Source organism: Candida orthopsilosis (assembly GCF_000315875.1).
Source record: "Candida orthopsilosis Co 90-125, chromosome 1 draft sequence".
Taxonomy (NCBI): domain Eukaryota; kingdom Fungi; phylum Ascomycota; class Pichiomycetes; order Serinales; family Debaryomycetaceae; genus Lodderomyces; species Lodderomyces orthopsilosis.
This window is the reverse complement of record NC_018292.1, coordinates 1,369,352-1,393,386: the sequence shown is the minus strand read 5'-3', so window position 1 is coordinate 1,393,386 and position 24,035 is coordinate 1,369,352. Positions and strand designations below refer to the sequence as shown.

At 36.6% G+C, this 24,035-nt stretch overlaps 9 protein-coding genes across 9 annotated transcripts; 4 read left to right on the top strand and 5 right to left on the bottom strand. All coding sequences in view use genetic code 12, as the record gives it.

Annotated features, from left to right (window-relative positions):
* Window positions 1-56: 56 nt before the first annotated feature.
* CORT_0A06260 (Ole1 fatty acid desaturase) lies at window positions 57-1,520 on the bottom strand (the record flags this gene model as incomplete). The annotated part of the gene is made up of 1 exon (XM_003866404.1): window positions 57-1,520. One exon carries the CDS (start codon window positions 1,518-1,520, stop codon window positions 57-59), a length of 1,464 nt encoding a protein of 487 aa, XP_003866452.1.
* Window positions 1,521-3,344: 1,824 nt separating this feature from the next.
* On the bottom strand, window positions 3,345-6,644 carry CORT_0A06240 (Cyk3 protein; the record flags this gene model as incomplete). The annotated part of the gene is made up of 1 exon (XM_003866403.1): window positions 3,345-6,644. One exon carries the CDS (start codon window positions 6,642-6,644, stop codon window positions 3,345-3,347), a length of 3,300 nt encoding a protein of 1,099 aa, XP_003866451.1.
* An 882-nt stretch (window positions 6,645-7,526) lies between these two features.
* CORT_0A06230 (Vps34 autophosphorylated class III phosphatidylinositol 3-kinase) lies at window positions 7,527-10,646 on the bottom strand (the record flags this gene model as incomplete). Its single annotated transcript, XM_003866402.1, has 1 exon — window positions 7,527-10,646. The coding sequence occupies one exon, from the start codon at window positions 10,644-10,646 to the stop codon at window positions 7,527-7,529; it is 3,120 nt and encodes a 1,039-aa protein (XP_003866450.1).
* Window positions 10,647-10,813: 167 nt separating this feature from the next.
* On the bottom strand, window positions 10,814-13,177 carry CORT_0A06220 (Hak1 potassium transporter; the record flags this gene model as incomplete). Its single annotated transcript, XM_003866401.1, has 1 exon — window positions 10,814-13,177. The coding sequence occupies one exon, from the start codon at window positions 13,175-13,177 to the stop codon at window positions 10,814-10,816; it is 2,364 nt and encodes a 787-aa protein (XP_003866449.1).
* Window positions 13,178-15,410: 2,233 nt separating this feature from the next.
* On the top strand, window positions 15,411-17,918 carry CORT_0A06210 (Ctf4 protein; the record flags this gene model as incomplete). Its single annotated transcript, XM_003866400.1, has 1 exon — window positions 15,411-17,918. One exon carries the CDS (start codon window positions 15,411-15,413, stop codon window positions 17,916-17,918), a length of 2,508 nt encoding a protein of 835 aa, XP_003866448.1.
* Window positions 17,919-18,082: 164 nt separating this feature from the next.
* CORT_0A06200 (hypothetical protein) lies at window positions 18,083-18,229 on the bottom strand (the record flags this gene model as incomplete). The annotated part of the gene is made up of 1 exon (XM_003866399.1): window positions 18,083-18,229. One exon carries the CDS (start codon window positions 18,227-18,229, stop codon window positions 18,083-18,085), a length of 147 nt encoding a protein of 48 aa, XP_003866447.1.
* A 365-nt stretch (window positions 18,230-18,594) lies between these two features.
* CORT_0A06190 (Nat3 protein) lies at window positions 18,595-19,170 on the top strand (the record flags this gene model as incomplete). Its single annotated transcript, XM_003866398.1, has 1 exon — window positions 18,595-19,170. One exon carries the CDS (start codon window positions 18,595-18,597, stop codon window positions 19,168-19,170), a length of 576 nt encoding a protein of 191 aa, XP_003866446.1.
* Window positions 19,171-19,242: 72 nt separating this feature from the next.
* On the top strand, window positions 19,243-21,027 carry CORT_0A06180 (hypothetical protein; the record flags this gene model as incomplete). The annotated part of the gene is made up of 1 exon (XM_003866397.1): window positions 19,243-21,027. One exon carries the CDS (start codon window positions 19,243-19,245, stop codon window positions 21,025-21,027), a length of 1,785 nt encoding a protein of 594 aa, XP_003866445.1.
* Window positions 21,028-21,876: 849 nt separating this feature from the next.
* On the top strand, window positions 21,877-23,979 carry CORT_0A06170 (hypothetical protein; the record flags this gene model as incomplete). The annotated part of the gene is made up of 1 exon (XM_003866396.1): window positions 21,877-23,979. One exon carries the CDS (start codon window positions 21,877-21,879, stop codon window positions 23,977-23,979), a length of 2,103 nt encoding a protein of 700 aa, XP_003866444.1.
* Window positions 23,980-24,035: the final 56 nt, after the last annotated feature.

The following is a 24,035-nucleotide window of genomic DNA, read 5'->3' as shown; positions in this document are numbered from 1 at the left end:
ATAAAAAATAAAAGGCAAAAACAATTTGAAATTAACAATAAATCCTCTTTAGCTTCTCAGTTTTGTTTCTCCTTTTCCATATACTGTTCTTGGGCATCAAAAGTGTTAGCATTGACAGAAACATCCTTAACAACAGCAACTCTCATAGTAGCCAAGATATTATGAGCAGCATTTGAATGACGATAAACAGCACCACTAAAAGCATCGGTCGCATCTTTACCCAAAGTAGCTCTAATTAGAGCTTGTCCACCAGGATGTTCCTTGATAAAGTTCTTGACATTGTGAATAATACCACTTATTATAATCAAACCTTCTTTCTTGGCACGTTGGTTGAACTCCTCTCTTGTCCATACAGGTAATTCTTCGACACTTGATCCCCAATTCAATTTTTGTCTTTGTCTATCCAACTTCTTTTGTTGTTGTTGTAAAAGACCTTGTTCAATTGCATTTTGAGAAAATTTTTTCAAGTTCCAAGCTAAGCCCAATTGTGATAATGCATAAATGACCATCTTTGTTGGATCATATTGGTACCATTTCAAGGCGTTTCTGTAATCACTTGGAAATTCATGATGGAAATTGTGATATCCTTCACCGAAAGTGACAAATGCGGTTAACACGTGATCTCTTGGAGTTCTTCTATCATCAAATGGTTGAGTACCAATCCAATGAGCTAGTGAATTAACACAGAAGGTAGCTTGTTGAATAAAGAATGATTTGAATACACCCCCATAGATGAATCCACCCCAATAATCACCCCAGAAATAACCAGCAACTAAAGTTGGCAAGATAAACGCTGAAAAAACCATCAAAAGTAAATAATGTTTGTGTTGGAAAACAACAACTTTATCAGCAACTAAATCAGAAATATCAGCTCTAGCTCTGTTTTTAGGATTAGCTTTTTGCAACATCCATCCCATGTGGGAATACCAGAAACCTCTTCTAGCATCATAAGGATCTCTTGGAGTATCGGTATACCTATGATGAACTCTATGAGAATGTCCCCACCACTTAATTGAACCTTCAATGGCACCAGCACCGAAAAAGGCAAAAAACATTCTCACGGGTAAGGCAGCATCATATGACTTGTGAGCATATAAACGATGATAGCCGGCAGTGATGGAAATACCACTAAATACATACAAGACAAATGCCAATACCAACGTCTTAACTTGGGGGGTAATTGTGAGGGCAGCACCCATACCAATTGCTGGAACACCAGCAACTAATATAAGATTAAGCCAATTAATCTTTTGAGAAAAATTCTTGGTAGTCCAAGGTTCTTCTGAAATATGTTTCTTGTGAGCATATTTGGCTTTTTCTCTAGCATCTTTTTCAGCTAAAGATTCCATCGAATCTTGAGTGATTTCTTCAGCAGTAACTTTAACTAAATCGGCAGTACCCATTAATTTGCCACCTAATCCAGCAGCCACAATTCTAGGCACCTTTTTATTGGTACCAGCGGCAATGGCGTTTAGTTTGGTGATTTCAACCGTCTCCAATTGTTCAGTCGTAGTTGTCATTGTGAAAAAATGGAGTTTCTTGGTTTTAGTTGTGTTGTGTTAATATTGTATGAAGTTTGATTACTTCCTCTTTCTTATATACGGTGGATGTGAGTTCTTGGGTGTAAATAATATATGTGATGAGAGTTTATTAGGCTGAAAATTTTGTTGGGTAGCGAATAACAAAAGAACGCTATAAGTCTTTTGTATTGTTTGTTAAGTGATGATATAAAAGCAAAAGATATCAAGAAAGAGATATTGAGATGAGAAGAAGAAATATCCTTTCTATTATATATATATGTATATTTATATATATCATATGACAAAAATATGACAAAGATCGACAGGGATGAATTAGAATACGGTGGTGGTGTTATCTGAATCTTAAACTGCAAAAATAAAATAAAAAAAGAAAAGCACAACTCCTTAAAGCACATCAAACGAAGTTACACAAAGCCACATATTTTACCCAAAAAAAAATTGAACTCATATTACATACATAGGGACGTTTTAAACAATGCTATTTTGGGCCTTGTTGGTGTGCCATTGAGAGGAGTTACACCTAAGCGGTGTTGTATACGCTTCAGTGGACTCTTAGAGTACTGTATTTTCATAAACTTGTGAATAGTTGGTAAAGAAATTGTGACGATTAATTAAAACTTAACTTAATATATCCAGCGGTTAAATTCATCCCATCACACATACATTAAATTTTTGTTGAGTAAAAATCTAAATAATAAACCATTGCATTATATGCAGGATCAACAAACGTTCTTTTTATTGCTCTCTTTATTTCGTAAGTATTGATGCTCAACCTTATTGTTTTGCTACATGTACACTACCTTTTTTAATATACAGTAGTAAGACATTATTTACTATTGAGTTAAAAAGCGCAAAAACTAGTGAAATCACCCGTGTACCCATCAGAAGCTATAATTAGTTTTATATTTGTTGAGACTGTCTATTAGATCCTTACTTCGCCTTAATCATTTGTAACGTTGATATATAGCTTGCTGGTTTTGGTGGATTAATTGAAATTGAGGATTTTAAACGTTTGGTAATTGGTACACTACTTCTTACTCTAAAATCCTCTTAAGTCCTTCTTTATTTCCTCATTTGGTTACACAAATGTCTATCGTTTCTTCTATATCCACATTTTATAAAACGCAAATTGTTTTACACCATTCTATAGGGGGTGTAATAGAAATTGAAACAATTTCTAATTACGTTTAGGTCTATACTGAAAAAACAACATTATCTTCCGGTCATCCGATACACACGCAATTCAATTGGTTCTACTTTCCACCCATAGTAAACCTACCTTACCTTGAATGTTCTAAGCCAAGCCTAATTTCTCTCTGAAACCTACGCCTTTGCCATTGACGACTTGATCTCACCTGATCAGATCGATTGCGTCCCGTAAGTACCAGTCTGATGCATCGAACCACCAATGACCTTTACAGTTTTTACCGTCCACGCCGCACCCCAAACGTCCTTTTTAAACTGTGCGTACGTTAATCGCCCCACCCAACACTCAACAAAAAAAACCAATATTGTCGGGTCGAAATTTCTTTTTTTTCTTTTTTGTTTGTTCGTTTGTTTCGCAACCGCCTTTTATCTTTTTATTGTTACAAATTCATATGCAAGGTGAACTATCTTACACCCAGATGAATAGGATGGGAACGAGGAGCTCTTTTGCCACGGAGCTAGCCAGCATCTTTGCGGAGCGATGTCAAGTCACAATACTCCACCGGCATGGTCCGTGTCTCTCAATGCTTACAAACTCTTTTTTACAAAAGTATATGCATTAGTAATTAATTCTAAAGAGGATTCTCTTTTCTATATTCACACGCCTAGGCTCTGAACACTCTCCCATTGAGCAAACACATACCAACTATTACCATTATCTCCAATAACCAATCCTCGATAAACACCAAGTTCCAGACACTTGATATTGGATGAATAAACACCAAATGGTTTAGGAAATGAGCCAGTAATTCTTCCATCACCACCAGCATGGTCTATTTCATCTTCATCACGAGTTAATTTAAAATATTTCCCCAGAGGGGATTCAATAACTATTTTGAAATCTGGCAATGACGATGATAATTCATGCGCATGACGCAAACCTTGACTTGGATATTGCTCAATTTGAAATTGATAGGTAGTTTTTAGCAACAACTTATTAGCCTGTGGTTTGACAATGTATAAATCATTCAATTGACTCTGTACAGTAGGGAATCTTTGAACAAATTTAGTTTGTCTATTCGAGCCCTGATGAGTCAATGGAATCACAATTGATAATTGATGAATATTATCAAAATGTTTTTGTAATCCTTTAGGCCCAGCAAATATTTGTAATACTCCAATTGATTCGTTCTTGGGTAAAATAGCTTTAATTTTAGCCATACGTCTGTGATTAACCCATTTGATTTGACATAAGCTTAAATCGTTTGTGGTTAACTTGGAAGTTTTAACCAAAGTGAACAATTCAACATCTGTAGGAACATACAACTCCAATTCACAAATCTCTAGGTCCTTCAATCTAGTCAATGCGTTGTTAAAGTTATGAAAAGATAACTCATTGGCATAGAATCCGGAATATGTACGAGGTAGATAAAATGCAATACTGGGATCAATAGGTGGTGTTACATGTTGCAAATCAATAATTGATGGAATGTGGGTTGATACCAAACTCAATGGCTGAGCAAGAAAATAAAACTCATTATAACCAACGTCTTGTAAATTGCAAATGGACGGGTTTTCGAAATTATATATATCGATCAATCGAAACTTATCTTCAACCAATACTGATAACCAACAATGATTAATAACATATTGTTCATTATGATAAAACTCATTTGGCTTTTTCCAAAACCCCAATACAACTTCACATGGAATTCTCAATGCATCAAGAATCTTCTTGAAAATATAATTGATTTGGAATATTGATGCTTCTCCCTTCAGTTGAACTTCCTTCAATTTGGGCTTCACTTGGGAAATACCTGCTGTTGCATGCCCTCCTCCTCCTTCTCCTTCCTCTTCAATAACGTGGAATTTGCACATATGTAACAACACACATCTAATCTTCTCCAACTCTGAATTATGAAATTTGACGGAAACATCAGATATAAAATCATTCAAATCGTAACGAATATCATAATTGGCAATGAATGCATCAATTTTGGACATTGGCATCAGCGATAAATCAAGAAAATCATTATTGTCATCATCAGTGGCACACTCACCGCTTCCTTGATTAAATCCAGTCGTTTCATTAGTATTTATTTCGGAGATGTAATCCAATGGTTTAACGATTAGATTTGCTTCACTTTTCACCACACGTTTAGTGCGACCTTGTTTCTCCTTTGACGTTAATGAATTCATTCTATTAATGTCCATCTTGTAACTAACCAAATCAATTTCATCTTGTCGTTGTAATCTTTGTTCGATAGGATTCAATTGCTCTTGTGTTGATCTTTTCAATAATTTTTTGAAAATGTTTCCATTTGCCTTCTTTTTATCCTCAAACACGGCACTCATTACATCAGATTTGGACTCCACTCCCAAATCATCATATTCTGCATCTTCTTCAACCATGGTTGAATCATAAATATCCTCATTGATGGCCATCCCCTTCATACGTGATTGACTTTGTTGTAAATCTTTTTCATACTTGTGTCTCATGAATGAGCCTGCACTGGTTGCACTCAACTCTGACAAGTTCATAACATCACTTTGTAATGATTTGATGGAGTTTTTCAATTCCTCGTGTTGCATGTATAGACGATAGTAGTCATCATCATTATTTATACTCCCCATAGCATTGCCTTGATGTCCTGAAGCACGAAAATCGTCACTGTCAAAAGGAATTCTCATTTGCGAATTAGAACTCATGTCATTGTTGACTCCACTGGAGATTTGTGATTTTGAAGGAGTCAAATGCTTTGGGGGGGGTGGGGGTGGTGGAGATTCGTCACCACGTCTAAACATATTGCTTGAGCTGACATAGTTGAGCATGACTTGTTCACCATGTTCCCCACGTACCATTTCCTCTTCTTCATCGGTGACATAGTTTGACATTTTCTTACTCAAATCATCACGTGAGCACCGTTGTCTCTCATCAATGGAGTCGTACGAGCCAATGGAAAACTCATCTTTCGTTCTTGAGGAACTCTTGTACTTTGAAGGCGATGAAGGTGTTTTCTGACCTTGAGACCGAGCTGGTTGATCAGTTCTCTTTAACTTCTGTAATTCGTACTCCAATTCGGCCCGTTTACGAGCAATCTCTTCATATTCCTTGACGAATTCCTGCTCTCGTGGTGTTTTAATCCTTTGCTTTGAGGAAATGGCATTGGGAGATAATGGTAATGATGGGTGACTTCCATAATGCATTTGCTTTTGCTGCTGTTGGTACTGTTGCATTAACCTTTCTTTATACTGTTGTTTATGTGCCATATTGGCCGATTTCACATCAGCATAAGAATTAGACTTGTATGAATGGCCATGTGGATATGGTTGTGAATGAGCCATGTCCCTGGGAGGTGACATCATGACGTTTCTATTCAAATCCAGCGTAGATTTATAGAGCTTATAGTTGTTGAGCTGTTGTTCTTGTTGCTTTAACTGATGCTGCATGCGTTTAAAGTATTCAATCTCCGTATCACGGTCCCTTTGTAATTGCGATTGTTGCTGATGAGACAATTTGTTGTTGCTTCCTTGAGAAATGTAGGCAGAAGAGCTTTTCATTGATGAAGAGGTCCCTTCAAAGCTTTGATTCATTCTGTCATATGAACCTCTAGATGGTGATGCAACGTCTCCCATTTTGTAATTTAACATGGCGTTTGAAGGTTGCTTTTGAATTCGGTCAACTGACATAGTACTTCCGCCCATCTGTCTCTTCTTTGTGGGTGTACCCATCCCCGAAGGGGGAGTTCTCGATGCATCATCCTCCATTATTGTGACATATTCTCGAGGAAATATTCCTTCAGCTCCATTTCGACGTAGTTTCCCACTCCACCAACTCTCATCAACTATGGAAAACACCTGGATCAACTCATTTTCAACGAATCCCAAATCACCAGACTCTTCACCAGGCCATGAAACCGTTGTCTTCACTTTGAATGGTAAGGGAGGTAGTGTCATGAATGCTAAATGGAATGAAATATACTGGAGAATACAAACTTTTGATTGAAACGAAAGGGGCTTTTAAAAATGCAAAGGTGTATCAATATGCTAAGAGAAATGCAATGTATTGAGGTGGTTTAAATGTAAGGAGTGGACTGTGTATATGTGAGCAATGTTGTTTTCTGTAAAGGAGTGAATTAGAAAGTATTGACGGTTTTCTATACTATGGTTTCCCCGAATGATTCTTTCATAAATCTGCAAAGTTGAGGATTTTATCAATGAAAGGGCTTTAGTCAACAAAAAATCCAATAATAATTTCTTAACTTTGTTTGTCAATTGCTATATTTAGGTGTTTGTCTTTGAACGTCATCATCTGGTCTCACAGATCAACGCAGTCTCAAAAGAAGAAACTGAATTTTCAGTTTTTGTGTTGTACTTCTTATTTAGGTTAATTGGTAAACACTCGAAAATTTTGTGCTACTTGCAACCATATGAATAGCGTGTCGCAACATTGAATAACACGACCCAACCAATTTGACACTACTATGAAACATAGTATATTATACATTTGACTTGTTGAATTTCCAGATGGACTGGTAAAGCATTAATTGGACTCTCGGCTCATCTTTTGGAGGCACTAGATCCTATTTGTTGCCTTCAATTCTATTAAAGGGCTAAAATGTCGTGTAAAAAGAGCCAAGTTGATTTGGTTGTAGATTAACTCTGTCGATGAATTGATAGGCACCTTCTTATGTATAGTTAATGAGGTGAAAATACGCTGTTCAATAATTCCAACACTTAAGGTTGATCGTCAATACTACAGTAGACCGAGTCACTACAACAAACCCTATCAGCTTCTCATCTCACTTTCCTTTATTACAATGCTCATTATTCCATCACTCACGCTCTCCAGTATTGGGCCAAACTATGCAACCTATCAATAACAACCGGCAAGAAAGCATTGACACTATCATTTATCAAATCTTGGAAATGTAAAATGGCCTCTTCCTCAGTCATTTGTAAACAAAACTTATCTTGCACTTTTTCAACCACTCGCGATGGATCAATTGTAATATCAGGTATATTAGCATCCAACATCAATTGAAATAGGTTCAAAATCAAATTACTATTCTTACGTAATGTTGTGTACGTGATGAAGCAGTAGTTTTTGAAAATGTGGAAATTTTCATGATCCATACCTCCCATTCCATCAATAACTTGTATGGGTAATTTCATCAATGGTGGAAACGGTTTGGGGTCGCGACCTAATATATAGCCAAAATCAGCATGCCAAAATTTCCCATTGGGTGATAACAATAAATTGTCGAGGTGTCGATCACCAACACCGAGGATATAGGTAATAACACAGTATCCGGCACATGATTTGACGTAGTTGTCCATTAATTGTGGAGAGACTCCTAGGTCGGATGTGATTGTGGCTTTGGGTTGTGGTGGTAACTCAGGTGGTGAATCCGTATTGGAAGAGCTATGCAAGACGCTTTTGGAAGCTGGCTCGATTGATTGTTGGTCTTGATCTTGGCTGTGGAGTCTCAAATAGTTCAATATTCCATTGGAAGCAACATGAGAAGGAGCTGCTGCCTTGTGACCCTCAGACCCAACTGGGGCTGAAGCTGTAGCCCCACCCGCCAATTGTGGAGCGACTTGTGCATATTTAGACAAAACCACGTCTAGTGTTTCATTAGGCACAAACTGAATAAGTCCTGCCACAGGACTAGTAGCAAGGATCTTATACGGAGTCAATTTCAAATCCAAATTCTCATTCTTTAACAACTGATCCATCAAGTTGATAATCTGAATAACCAATTGATCCTGTCGTAAATCATCACCAATTTTAAACATTAAGGGGTATTTGCCATATTTGTTCGTGGATTTTTTACCAAATATTTGTGATGTTTGACGACTACGTTGTTTGGGCTCAATTGTTTTCAATGTGATTTTCAATGGAGCCAATGATGATTTGAAAACAGATGATTCTTGGGGATAACATCCACAAACCATAATTGATGGATCTAAGGGCAATGGGAACGGCTCTGGGAATTTAAGTAGCTCATTAATGGATGAGGATAAATAATCTCGAAGAAATTCAATTTTCTTTGTAGTCGCTTCACCCTTTTTGAAAGTTGTTCGAAGTAGCTCCACTAAATGTGTGAGCTTTTTAATGAACCAAATTTGTCGTTTAAGATGTTTATAATAAGGTACTTTGTGTTCATGACTGAATATTTTCAAACATTCAATATACTTGTTTAAAATGATGGCATAAATACTGGTATCATTTCCCCCAGTTTTGCTCAATTGATCTTCATTTTCAACTTTGACATACCAATAAAAGAAATTTCCCAATTGCTCATTTTCAACTGCCAGCTCAATAAGAAATTTCGCGAGAGGTAGATCCATGCAATCTAAGTCTGCTTTTGCTTCCTCGTTCTTCACTTGTTCCTTCTTGGCAACATCTTGATATATCAATGCCTCATATTTCAAAGCTTGGACTAATTGTAAAAGATAAAGTAGCAATTCTTCACTACTTGCCAATTTCAATCTCTCCACTGCCAATTTCCTCAAATAACAAATATTTTCAAATACTTTTTGAAATCTCAATTCATCTTCCGTCAATTTAGCATCATCACTTTTTGATGCAAATTTATCATCAGAATACCTTGATTTTCCCAATACATGAGGATTGAAAAATTTCCCCAACAATTCTAACGCATCACCAATTTGTAAGTTTTCAACACTCCAATACAACGGCAATATCTCTTTAAACGTATGATCCAACTCATAATCATTTTCCCAATTGATTGATTTGAGAAACTTAGGCAAAAATGATTTGGTGGCTTTGGTATTTGAGTCGTTGGAATTGTTCTTACTGAAATAATAGCGGAATCTCCACATGAGATTCTTCTCATTATCGGTTAATTCAGCATTGGAGGGTTTTAACAAAATCTTTAGAAGCTCATCTCGTAACTGTGGTGATGGTTTCAAGTCTTTATCAATGATAGAGTTGTTGTTAATGTTTCTCTCCAATTTATGAAACTTTAGCTCTATTGGATCCAACATTGCATTTGCATTAGTGGAATTTACATTTGCCACAGTCGTTGAGTTTACGGCACAATTTGCAGTCAACTGAAAATCTGGATCATATATTTTAGTAGCTTTTGGATCCAGTGAGGTAGACATGGGGATGTCAATTGAATTAATCACTTTGCTTGTAGTGTTGTTCATTGGTGGGTTGACCAGTGTTCGTGGCTCTAAAGATGGCACATTGTATGTAATGTCGGAATATATTATAGGGAATTCGTATTGGGGAAGCTCAATGTATAGATAATAATCATGATCTCGATTACAATCTGAAGTCACATCAATCTTGGGCAATGCAATCTTATCTAACCAGTTGATTCGAGGATATTGTCCATTTTCGTAGTTGATTAAATCTTGTTCTAGTGCAGTCTGACCTGTTAATGTCCCATAGTTCAATTTTTCTTGCTCTGAAGTCACATCCCTTTCGGTGAATATAGGTATCTTATGTGATCCACTCCTCAATGTGGACGATTTATGATTGAATAGACTAAGAAACCCAACCCCAAAAACAAATGGCTCAGTATTGACAATCTCCATCACAGTAAATTTGACATAGGAATCATACCACACTTGGTTCCCATCAATTGCCAACTTCAACACTTGATTCCATATTCGTTTCTTATTATTAAATGCCTTGTACGAAGTTTGGATCGGTATACTAATCAAGTTGTTATCTTTACCATCATAGACCTCAATCGTTACAAATAAGTCCAGATATCTATATATATTGGATAATTTTCGAAAAACTGTTGGGTTGGTAAACTTTTCTGAAATTGTCGCTAGTTCAAGATTGGCATCTGTACATTCCATATAATTGATTTTGATATCAATTGGTTGTGACAAGTTTTTAGAAAGACCAAATGTAGTTAGTACTCTATTGCGAGGAATTGATGACTCCTGGTGTGATGTGGCAATTGTTGTCATTTGTGCGGTATACAATAGTGTTGCAAGGATCTTAGAATATTGATTGAGGAATTACTTTTGATATGCTAAAGATTATTTTAAGAACTTTGTGCGGCTTGCAAACTCAAAGAGTAATTTAGTATCACTGTACTAAACACAATACTCCTGTACATTACATTTCTTCATTTCTATATTCTAGCTAGGCCACCAATCAAGATTCGTTCCATCTCTTCATCCCCATTATCATACTCATGAGTCAATTGAATCAATGGATTGAAAAGGTAATTCACGACTAATTTCCTAACCGCGTGTCTCAACTTCAACACTACATTTACTACCCATCGGTCATCACGCTCAAACTCACGACATTGAATTACATTGTTTTCAAAGAAATGAATCACTGGTAACTCATCAATAACGACTTCTGGTATGGGCATCAGCTGCATAATAGATTTGATCAATTCCTGACTCATTTGAATCTCCTCCATGAATCCAAATCGAACAATACATTTATGGTGACCTGGTAATTTCATTGGTGCTAAAACGAATCTTTGGTGATCAACCACATAAGGAATGGAAAGTACTCTTACTCCAACAAATACCAAGTTATTGGGTATTGATGCGAAATTTTGAATAATTTTGGCGTATAATTGAGGCAAAGTGTTTGGACTATTGGTGAGCAATGAGTTAACATACATGAATCCAACACCGAGGTGTTTTTGCAATACTTGGGTTCCGTATTTGGTTATTACTTGGTTCCTAGCTGGCTGAGGAATAACAGTCACTCTTTCCCTTGATCTACCTCTGGTGCTTAAATCTAAGTCACCGCTAAGGTCAACTGTCACTGATTTTGCTTGGAAAAATGGATACAAGTCGGCAATTTTAACTTGTTGATGGATCTCTTGATCAACTTTTCTTGATCTCGCCCATCTCCAGATCGTGAGGAATGTACTAAATAATACTGCCATCATTAACGGGAACCAAGCTCCATGGGGTACTTTCTTCAAATTGGCAATGACTAAACAAGCTTCCAATGGGATGAATACGAAGGCAAATGCAACGGGCCAAAAGATGTTGGTGTTGTAAACATAAAACAAGCAAATGACAATCAATGATGAAGTAACAATCAAATCGAGCGAAATACCCAATCCATAGGCTGCAGTGACATTGTTGCTATTTTTGAAACCTGCAGCTGTACATACAACACCAATCATCAACATCCAATTAACAGTGGGGATATATACTTTACCAGCATATTGATGTGATACATGGACTACCCTTAGCTTTGGAAAACAATCGAGGTTGATCAATTGGGAAGTGATGCTAAACACTGAAAGTATCAATGCTTGTGATGCAATAATACTGCTTAATGTGGAAAGCACAAACATGATCCAATAAGGAGCAGATCCAGTACCACCAGGCAATGAAATGAAGAACGGATTGACAACGGCATCAGGATGTTTTACCAAATAAGCTCCTTGTCCTAGGTAACACAAGATCAATGCAGGATAAACAAAGAAACTCAATGTCAATTGAATTGGTAACTTACCAAAATGGCCAATATCAGCAAACATGGCTTCAGTACCAGTTATGGCCAACATTGCACCCCCAAAGACATCAATCCCACCATTGCGTAATATCTTGATGGCGTAGTAAGGAGATAAAGCAGCAAATATACCTGGATGGTGAACAACAATATTGTAAATACCACAAATGATTAGCCCAAACATCCAAATACAAATAATTGGTGCAAATGTGAAGCTGATCTTTGTTGAACCAAATTGTTGAATAAGAAATAGGACAACCAAAATGACTTCGGAAACTGCAAGGACACTGTTGAAACTAGGCACAGCGATTTGAATACCACCGATGGCACTTAGTACTGAAGTTGTTGGAGTTAATAAACCATCCGACATAACCAAAGAACAACCAAAGAAACAAGCACCAAGAATGAACAATTTCAAAATTTTAATCAATACTGGATGTTGCTTGATCTGCTCAATTCTTGAATGTAATGTATCAGTTGACATCGACGTGTCTTGTCTTGCAAGCACTTTTAAATCCAGATCATCCAACTCCCCACCCTCGGTCTTTCCTGGTATAACAACTCCCTTGGGCCCGATTTTCAAAAACCGGGCAATTTTAGCATATATTGCCACTTGACCACCTTCGCCATTATTGGGACCAAATACCAACACAATACAAACATATTTGAAAATGACAATTATAGTGAATACATAAAAGATGATTGACACACCACCATATACATCATCCTTATTTGGTGGTGATTGAGAATACTTGATCGAGTTCATGGTGTATAACGGAGACGTGCCCAAGTCACCATATATTGCACCTAATGAAGAAAATGACAACATGAAGATTTCCCTCCATGACTGTTTGCGAGCAGGTGGCGGAGGTGAAACTGGAGTTGAATCTATCGATGATTCTTCATCTTCATTGTATTCATCAACATCTTGATAGATCTCATTAGTGTTGGAAGATTGTTCGTTCATGGATGTGTCCATTTTCAAAGTAGAATTAGCTGCTGACATTTGCAAAAAGCTGTGTGTTATAGAGTATCAATAATGGAAGAGAAAGAGAATAAATCTGTTACCTATTTATACTTCTTTCGACAGTTGTTGCTACAATGTTGAATACTACATCTGGTGTAAGCCCTAGGACGAGGGCTACTTTGGTGTCCCCTTACTCCTATAAAGTGCTGTTTCACTGGGTGTAGATGTAAAATGTATTGGTAAAATGTATAAAGAATTGAAAATAAAATCCCTCAGAGTAATAATGCCACAAAGGTACAAAAGAAAAAAATGCTTGAGGGGCTATAGCTTGGTACACGTATTACAAAAAGACAAATACAAGAAGTAAATGATAGATAGACGATGGTGTTTGTGTTTCATTTTTAGTACAAATGAAGCCATTCCTTTGTAGTGCATGTGTAAAGCTCACTCTCCATATACCTCTTTGTTTATTGCTGACGTATTTCTATGTCTGTGGTGTTTCTGTTTTTAGTGTGTTGTGTTTTGAGGGATTTATAGTGAAATTTGCAATACCAAAAGTATGGGGAGATATATGTATGGCACCATCAAAAACAATACAATGAAAATACACAACCCTAGTAGAGGGTTGAAGAAACAGAAGCGAAATGCTTTCAAGGTACAAAGATTTACTGAAGTATACGTATGTATTGTGAAAGGAGAAGCAGAAATCATTTGGTTTTTTTTTTATATATCTATGGACTTATAGTGTCTCTAGTAAGATTCATCTCTCTCTCTCTTCCATTTGAACATTTTCTTTCAGAATAGAGTGAATGGGGGCAGCAGATGCTGATACTGTCTTAATCTAAAGTACGATATCAATATTTTGAGTAAAGTTGGTGCCATAGCCCCCATATACGTTGGAGTTGTTACTCTCGTAAAAAGAATAAACAAATTGTTAAAATCCCTCAAACTAAAACAATAACAAACTACAATAATAAGAGAAAAAAAATTTTCTTTTGGTTTGGCTTCATTGGGGAATTTTTTTTAGAAAATTTCAAAAGGCATGTGGGCATTATAAGAGAAATACATAGAGCAACATATGGTACATTCTTATAGATATAGAGATAGTTGGCCAAGATTAGCGAAATACATGTCTTATTGTTCTGGTATGTTTGGAACTTGGCTAAGGTAGTGCAATTCTGACGAATTTCAAAATTTCAAAATTCACACATCTCACATTTTCATATTTTCACTACTCTTTTTTAAATTTTTTTTGCAACCAACTACATACTTAAGAAAGAAGCTCTCGGTTGAGTTGGAACACATTGGCTAAACAACAACATTTTCGTCAACGTGGTGTAGGTACATACTGGCACGCATCTAGTAGCAAGGTATTGATAGTTATAAACTCAACTTTCAGGTGGAAAAGTGATTCCATCTTAGTTCGTAAATGCATGAAATTGAGAAAAATCCCGCAAACTATCAACAACAAAAACAAAGAGAAAAATGCAGTAATTTGTTACACGATAATAGGAGTAATGAAAGATAATCAATCTATTGATGACTACCCCTGTATTCATCTGGCATCAAATGCACAAAGGTTTAAATTGGATTCACAGTTGAAAAGGTAACACCGTTTTGGCAATACCAAAGCTTTTGTGCAGTTTGACAACACAATATTTTTACCACATAATTTCAAAGATAGCTTACAAGAAAAGTTTCACCTACCAATAAAAATTCAAGGCTGTGCTGAAGGATAGATACTTTACAATAGATTAGACATTGATCAGCTCTGAAAACAAAGCTTTGGATTTAGAGCTGGAAGGTTTTACAAGATTGGACAACTTGCATTTGAGGGCAAAAAATCACAATGAGTCACCACCTTGAACCAAATCAAAACAATACTGCCGAAAACACGCTTCTATTGATGAACCCGTTCCACAAATTGAATCTACGCTTGAATACAAGTTTGATGCTGCTTTAATGATAAACATTCTTACAAACTTGGAGTTTTTGTCAATCTGTCAGTAGTCATATATGTGCTCGACACAAATTTCAATGACTTGTTAAGAGAAACAGCAATATCCATGGTTTCACAAGAAAGGTTCTGCCACTTGTTGTCTCTTGATCTTGATTTGAATCCAAACCGCAGTGTTGTCATTTAATTTTTGTTTTGTGGGTGCGGCTTCTACCTCATTTGAGACGCGTCTCATTTCAACGCGACTTGACAATTTTTTTTCAAAATTGAACTCCACCAAAACTACTACCAGGGCATCACCATAATAAGCTTCTAATGTCGTATAAGAAGATATCTATCTTTCCCGATGGTAACTCATATGCTTACTTTGATGACTATTCGAAGAGATTAGTCATTGCCAACAGTGAAGGTATTATCAAGTTGGTCAATGTGGATGATTTCGATTCACAACCTGTGTCGATTGATTTTTTGCAGAACCTAACATCTGTTTCATTTCATAATGATAAATTGGCAGTTACTACAACTGAAGCTAAATTGGAACTTATAGATTTGGCCAAGCATGAATCGCAAGGAGTCATTTTCAGATCAGAATTACCATTACGTGATCTTTCTTTTATAAATCAAGGTAATCGAATTCTTTGTGGTGGTGACGATAACAAGTTAGTTATAGTTGACTTGCAGAATGACAACCAATACAAAACAATCACTTTACCTGACCAATTGTTAAATATCGCCTATGATCAAACGGGAGAATTGTGCAGTATTAGTTTGTCCAATGGGGCAGTACAAATTTACTCCGTTTTCAATGAAGAATTAAACTTGTTACATACATTGGAGAACGCAAATTGTAAAAAGATAAACTTGTCTACTGATAAAATTGATTTCAATAATGAACATAATGATGAATTATATACAACAAAGACTCAATGGTCAAAAGATGGACAGTTCTTACTAATCCCTACAGCGAACAATATTATACAAGTTTATCAAAGACTAGATTGGTCCAAAGTGAAGCAGTTCACAAGCGATTCCAAGATTATCGATTACAACTTGTTTGGTCATAAATTGGCAATCTTGACTTTGAATACATATAAAGTCGTCAATTTTGATTCTGCTAGTACGTTGCATGAAGATGACTTTGAATTGAACGAGGATGCATTGCCCTTGAATATTGAATGGGAGAATAAGACTAGTCTTTTGATTGGTAGTACTTATGGAGATATACTAAGATTGAAAGATGTTGTTAAAGATCTTGGGGGCGATGCCACAGGAGCAAGTTTGTTTGTGGATGATTTGGAGGAGAGTGATGATGAATTTGCCAAGAGTGATGATCAAACAGAGGTGAATCAAATGTTACACCGTGAAGGGGAGCCCAATGGAGCAAACGGAGCAAACGGAGCAAACGGAAAGCGCTTGTTTCTCGATGATGATGAAGAGGAGGAAAACTCGATATTGGATGATGATGATGAGGGATACAAGCCAACCCTCAACGGATTTAAAAAGCATAAATCAACTCCTCCTTCAGTGAGGAGCTACAATATTTCCAGCAAAATTATTCCATATTCTTCCGGATCTACTCCATTTGTCAACAAAGGAGAAATTGTTGATAGGCGATATTTGACCATGAACAATATAGGATATGCTTGGATTGTGATCAATAAAGAGCCAGGGGCAACAAATAGTATTACGGTGTCCTTTTTTGATCGTTCATTGAATAGCGAATATCATTTCACTGATTATCAAAAGTTTGACCTTGCATCATTAAATCAAAAAAGTATTGTATTAGGGGAAAGTAGTACAGGAACCATATTCTATAAATCACACAATGATGTGGGTAATGACTCGTGGGAGAAAACTATACCGTTAATCAAAGGAGAAGAGTATTTGACTAGTATATGTATCACCAATTCTAAAGGTAACAACACCATTGTAGTGGGGACTAGTTTGGGATACCTACGCTTTTTTAATGAGTACGGAATTTGCTTAAATGTAATCAAGACGATACCGGTGGTGTCACTAGCTGCATCATTTGGAATTATATTGATGATTAATCAAGTTACTACCAATGTTTACACATACACAATTTTTGATATCTATCAGGACTATAAGATTATACAACAAAGCTGCCCAATTCCGTTAAAAGAAGCCAAGAGCCAGCTCATCAAGGGGGTATTTTTTAACGAATACAATGATCCTTGTATTGTTGGAGGACACGACGACACATTGCTTGTGTTACAGTCATGGAGAGAAACAGGCAACGCCAAATGGATCCCCATATTAAACTTACACAATGCGATAACAGAATATGGATCGAATGAAAATAAATTGGCATGGTCATGTTGGCCATTGGGTGTCATAAATGATTCGCTCAATTGTTTAATTTTGAAAAATGGTGGTTACCCAGGGTTCCCATTACCTTTACCGGTTGAAATTGATACTGAAATACCAATCAAATCGGGCCGTGGTGATGAGGAGGAAGTGGAAAGTGAAGAACAATTTCTTAGATCATTTACAATGGGTAAGCTCATTAGTGATACTATTTCCAATTTTGAAGACGAACAACAAGGTGAAGATGTTGATCAAGATTCACTTATGACCAAATTGGAACAATATAGTACCATGTTTGATAAATCGTTGATTAAATTGTTTGCTGAAGCTTGCCAACATCTGAGATTGAATAAGGCTTATAGTATTGCCAAATTAATGAAGACAGATAAAGCATTATTAGCTGCTAACAAGGTTAGTGAAAGAATGGAGTTCTTAACCTTGGCTAATAAGATTGGACAATTGAGAGAGCAATTATTAGAGGATCTAGAGGATTAGAGAATCTAAAGTTTACATCATTATTTTTGTTTGAAATTGTTTATTCTATATACAAACATGTGAATGTCAAACAACTCTCGAAAACAATATCGTATGTATAATCCCATTATATATGACTGTAGAGCTCTACCTGGGCTTTCACAACACTTTCATATACATTGTCCTTACTTAAGTTGCCTTTGAATGTAGTGGAAAACAATTGGACTAACCCACAAGACACCAGCTACAATACCAGCAAATTTCAAAGTGTCATAAGCGTATTGCTGTTGCAATTTCTTTTGTTCTTCACTTGGTGGTGGACCTCCGTACATGATTTATATAGGTCAATGATGAGTGATTAGGTGAATCTAGATAAACCTGTTGTGATTTGATTTGCTTTTTTTTTTCAAAATTTTTTTTTTCTTTGTTTATCCGTTGTGGCAAGAGGTCATCAATGAAAAATATGCCCACAGGTGAGGATTTTTGTGGAGGTGTACGAGAGCGTTCATCGAGGTGTACAGAAATCATCCTCGGAATAGTTATTTATGTCCAGCAGAGGCTCTTCTATGACAATCCTCAGTTGTAGGCCTCTTTCATGTCAATGATGTCATTAATTGTAATTGTTCGCACGACCAAGAATGAAAAACTTCAAAATCCAATTTGTTAAAGATATCATCCCACAACACTTCCCTCAACAATGACATCAATCAAACCATTCCAGCTAGAGGATCTATTCACAATCAATCCAGTCAATCTCGATCCATTGACCGAAAACTTCAATATCTCATTTTACTCCCAATATTTGATATCATGGCCAAATTTATTTTACAAGTCAGTAGAACATCCCGCAAATGTCACCAGTGGATACATGATGGCTAAAACTGAAGGACAATTATCCAAGATGGAATATCATACACATATTACTGCAGTCACGGTCCACGACCAATACCGACGCATATCACTAGCATCAAAGTTGTGTTTACAATTGGAAAAGATTAGTGAAGTACAACTGACGCTATTTATTGATTTGTTCGTCAAAGTGACTAACCTGCTAGGAAAGATGCTTTATGAAAAATTGGGTTATAGTGTTTATCGACGAGTTGTTGGGTATTATGGTGGTGGAAGTGGTGAAATTCCTGATGATCGGAATGCAATTAATGATGATATTGATGCTTTTGATATGAGGAAATCATTACCATTGGATAAGAACAACCAAACGGTTAGGGTATTAGGGGAGAGGGTTTATGTTCTACCGAATGAAGTTGTCTTCTAAGGTGATTGTACAGATGGAGTTAACTCGGATGTAGGCGCTACCGTTTACTCGGCTGTTTGTATTTGTTTTCGTATGACACAATTTTATGCACAAACACAATTTATATATCTACAGCAAGCATTACAAAATAATAACCTTCTTTATACTTCTTTTCCTCTACACAACTTCGATATGTCCCACAGATCATTATACAAGGGAAAACGATTCGATAAGGAGGGTACATTATCCGCCTCGTCTTCTCGAGCTCAGTCAGCCATCGGAACTCCTTTACGATCAGACGACTCTGACTACGAAAGTGATTATGAAGAAGGCGAATTGTTAAAGATCGAGGAGATCTTGCGAGAAAAGCTTACCAATTTGAATCAACAAGATATGGGAGAAGTTGCTAAAGAAGATCGAATAAGTTCGGGAGACAGGCGTCAATACGAAGCTCATCAATTGAATAATAAACGAATTCAGGAAAATTCCAACATTAATGAAATTATCAAGTCGTTGACTTTTTCACGTACTGATATTAGTTCAAGGTCGAGAGAGCTATTATTGGCTCAGCTTTACAAAGTTGTTGTTTCGAAGCCGTTGGTGGTTTATAATGAAGAAAATGTGGGGAACCGATTGAATTATGTTGATGAGGATACGGTGAATACATTGATTAATCAGTTTACTAGTGGTAATTATCGAAGTGAATTGGAGTTTCAATATCTATATCGTTCATTGATTGCTTTGATTTGCAGTGATGTAGATGAATTTGGTGCGTTGATTAGTAATGACTTGTTAACCAAAATTCAACATTTAATCACTGAACCAACAAATAGTATTGTAACTGCAGAAAACAAATCAGATATCATATTAGGATATACTGTATTAACTGTGGTGTTGCACAATGGATCTTCAAGTTTTGGAGTTGATGACAGAGTCAATATGTTGATGGAAATTGCTGAAGGATATAGTGCTAGTGCATTGGCATTACAAAAGGAAGTGGAACAAGGTGATCGCGAACACTCTACATTCATAACTGATAAGAATTTGGATAAGAAGTTGGTTAATGAAGCCAACGCCAAAGTTGTTGCTGAAGCTTCAGTTGCCGTTGCTGCTCTACATGGAGTTGGGTGTCTTTTGACTTTATTGCGTCGTGGAGAGTACTTGAATGAGATTGTTGAGGATTTAATGGTGAAGTTGGTGCCGCTTTTGGATAATGATGAAAACAGAGATATTGCCAAAGCGGCAGGAAGAACCATTGCTGTTATTTATGAGTTGTATGACTATGGAAACGATGAAGAGGAAAATGAGGATGAGGATTACAATTTAAATTCCCCTTATTATGAGCAAGAATCATTGATTTCGATATTGACTAGGCTACTCAATTTATCTTCGAAGAAGGTGTCGAAAAAGGATAAAAAAGAAATCAGTTCGGTATTCAGGAATATCATCAACACTATTGAAACGTACACTGATAACAATAAGAGGCAGCAGGTTTATAAAAGAACAGAAGAGGGTGTTGAGCTACTCAATAGTTGTGTTGACACTATAAGCATCAAACTATCAAAGTACAAACAGTTACGGATTAATTCATGGTATCTTGCTACAAGACTAAGACATTTGAAATGGTGTTTCAGCTTTGGATTGCATAGTCAACTAGTTGCAAATGATTCAATTAGAGATGTGTTGAAGGAACCAGACAATGAATACTCCTACGGTAGTCATGGTATTGATGTTGACGAAATTGAAGACCATGAAGTTTTACATGAATATATGGATCAAAAACATTCCACTGATGAGAAACTGAGACATGAACGAAGAAAAAAGGAAAGAATGGCCAAAATCGATGATCAGTTGGAAGGATTGAATTTAAATACATGAAAACAGTTTATTGTACAACATTTTGTAAGATCACGTGCGCAGATAATAACTAGCATAGCACAAAAGCAGTAGGTAGTGTAAAATGGTCGCTATGACATCATAACTTCTTTTGATTTATTCCAACGGTGCATATATCCGTTGAAACTAGTCCTACTTTAGGGTACATACAAAGAAAATTAAAATGCTGAGATGAGCTGTTGATCCTTTGCATGTTTGGTCATTTGCAGTTATGGTCATTTTGACAAATAGGATGTCGTAATATTTCGGATGGATGAGATTGATCCTTGAAAATGATGCACATACTGAATGATTTTTTTTTTTTTTCAACCGACCATCACATGATTAGGTTTTACCATAAAATGTTTTTGTTATGGCTGAAGAATCTAAAAGATGTATAGTCTAGACTGTAGTAATAAGAATAGTAGTAGCTTATGGTTGTTATGATTGAGTCTGGTTACTTCTGTTCGACGTATTGTTATTAGTAGTTGTATCTATTTGTGTCAATATTACTATTGTTCAATCTTTTGGGAAAGATTTCGAAAGCAAATAAAAATCAACATACACAATACAAAACTTCATTCACTACCGTGTTAATCCGACAAGAAGGCGTATCTTCAACAACTGAACCGGGACCAGGACTACTTCAACAGACACATTCTACCACCAGCAGATTCTACCAGATCACCGCCAAGGGACCGGAGAATATTATTATCAATCTAGATCTTTAAGACAACACCCGCAAAAAGCAAATCTTACAACCACCTCGAACACTTTACTGGGACAGCACAGTTAGAGCTTCCGTTTTGCTTAGCCCCAATGCAACAAAGCCTTTTAGCTTAAATCCCTATTATGACAGAGTTGTACTTTCTACGTCACGGGGAGCGAATAGACCATGCTTTACAAAGAGACCCACAAGCTAAGCCAATAATAGAAGAATACCACGCATATGACCCTTCATTAGCAACAACTGCTATACCGCAATTACAACTGGTTGTTCAAGACATTTCTTCTACTACTGAAGCATTTCAAGATAAAGAATCATCACTACGGAAGAATGTATATATCCACTTCAGTCCGTATTTAAGATGTTGTCAAACTGCGGACATATTAATCACCGAGTTGAAGGCAAAGTTTGCAGAACAGTTTCCCAATTACAAGGTGAGGTTTCAGTTACTAGGAGATTTTGCTTTGAGTGAATGGGTCCATGATAAGATGGCAAATAAACCACCATTTGTCGATTCGAATGATGCTTATAATATGTACACGCCCAATTTGAAAACGTTGAAGAACAAAAACGCTTGTTCGAATTTTAGACCAACAGTGACTTTGGGTCAGTACAATGGGCCTAATCTAACCTACAAAGAATACCAAGCAAGGTGCAAGGAATATTTCCAGAAATTATTGGCAACTTATGATAAACAATCTTATATCAAAAACAAGGATATTATAATTGTTGTGTCACATGGGTACTTAATCAACAATCTAATGTCGTATTTTATTAATCACCCCATTTTTGAAGAGATTCCAGAGGCAAAAATTAATCTAGCTAGGAGAATGAAACGGGAGGAAGTACTGGGTGAAGAATTTGATCCGCAGAATTATTGTTGGAAACTAGTCAAGGATGCTCTTGGTATTGCAAGAGAAGGGGTTGATACTACATTGAATTTAGAAACGGACATTGTATATTACAAAACAAACTTTATCAAAAAGGATGATCTTATTGATAAACCAAAGGAGGCAGATATCAAAGATGAATATAAACCAAGAGCTTCATTCAAGATTGAATCCACCTCAGCGTCAAGAAGCGTTAATGGACTACCCCCAGCAAGACACAATTACCTTTGTCCAGCAGCAAAGGATTGGGTACCCGATCAGAAGCATTTTAAAATCAGGTCTGAGTTTAAGGAAAAGATGATGAATTGTGAAGCATTCAAAAAAGGGTTTGCAATCACTAATCCCCCTTCAAGAAGAGTTAGTCCCGATGTTTCTCCCAATTCGGCGCCTACAAAATCCAACTCAGTCATCGATTTATCCAAGATTTTGAGCAATGAATCAGTACAACCGATCAAGCTTCGGTATTCCAACACTTCAGAAATACCCATTCACAAACTTAACTCGAGAGTCAACTCACAAGTGAATTTACAGCAGTACAACCGCCCCACATCATCAGCAGAGAATTCCACCACTGACCTTCCAAAATATGTTTCGTCTCAACTTCAAAATAGAAGCAGGTCAAGTTCCAATCCAAACTCATCAGTATTTGTGGCGCATCATACCAAGGACTCTTACTTTCCTCAGGTCATTAACCGAGTTAGGTCCAATGAATCAGACATGTCAATTGACTCAATCAGTGATCAAAGTGTTGATGAATTGGATATTATCAAGGAGCATCATGAACCACCTAGTGCTGCAGCGGTGGCGGCAGCAGCAGCAGCAGCAAACCGGTCATCGCCAATCGAAACTTTGAATCGGGCTCGATCATTAAACAAAAAGAGAATCAATAACCCACTATTCTTGTCTTATCAACAAAAGAAGTCACAAAATCAATTACCACAAAGTTTCACCATGCAATCTGACTCTGCCAACAACAGTAACGAAAATAGTGGAGATGATGAATATGAAGGTTCAGACTCAGGTTCAGATGAAGAAGAGATGAGCAATACTGGAGTGAGACCACTTTCGTTATCATTCAAGAACAAACAAGGTAAACCTTCTGTTAATTCACCACCGAGGAAACCTAGAAAGAACTCGATACAGTTCTACTCAACTTTATCAAATGGACAAGAACAGAAGCAAGATGGCGATGCAAAACCAGCAAGACCTTTTTTTTACAATTTTGAAACCGATGGTGATGATAGTGATTGTGGAGATGATTATCCTATGAAATCGTCCAAGGAAAAAGAAAATGATTCAAGCAGTAATGACGGGTTTTGGTTTGGGAAAAATAAGTAAGAGAAACTAACTTTGCATTTCATATAGATAATACAAATACATATAGCACATCCGTA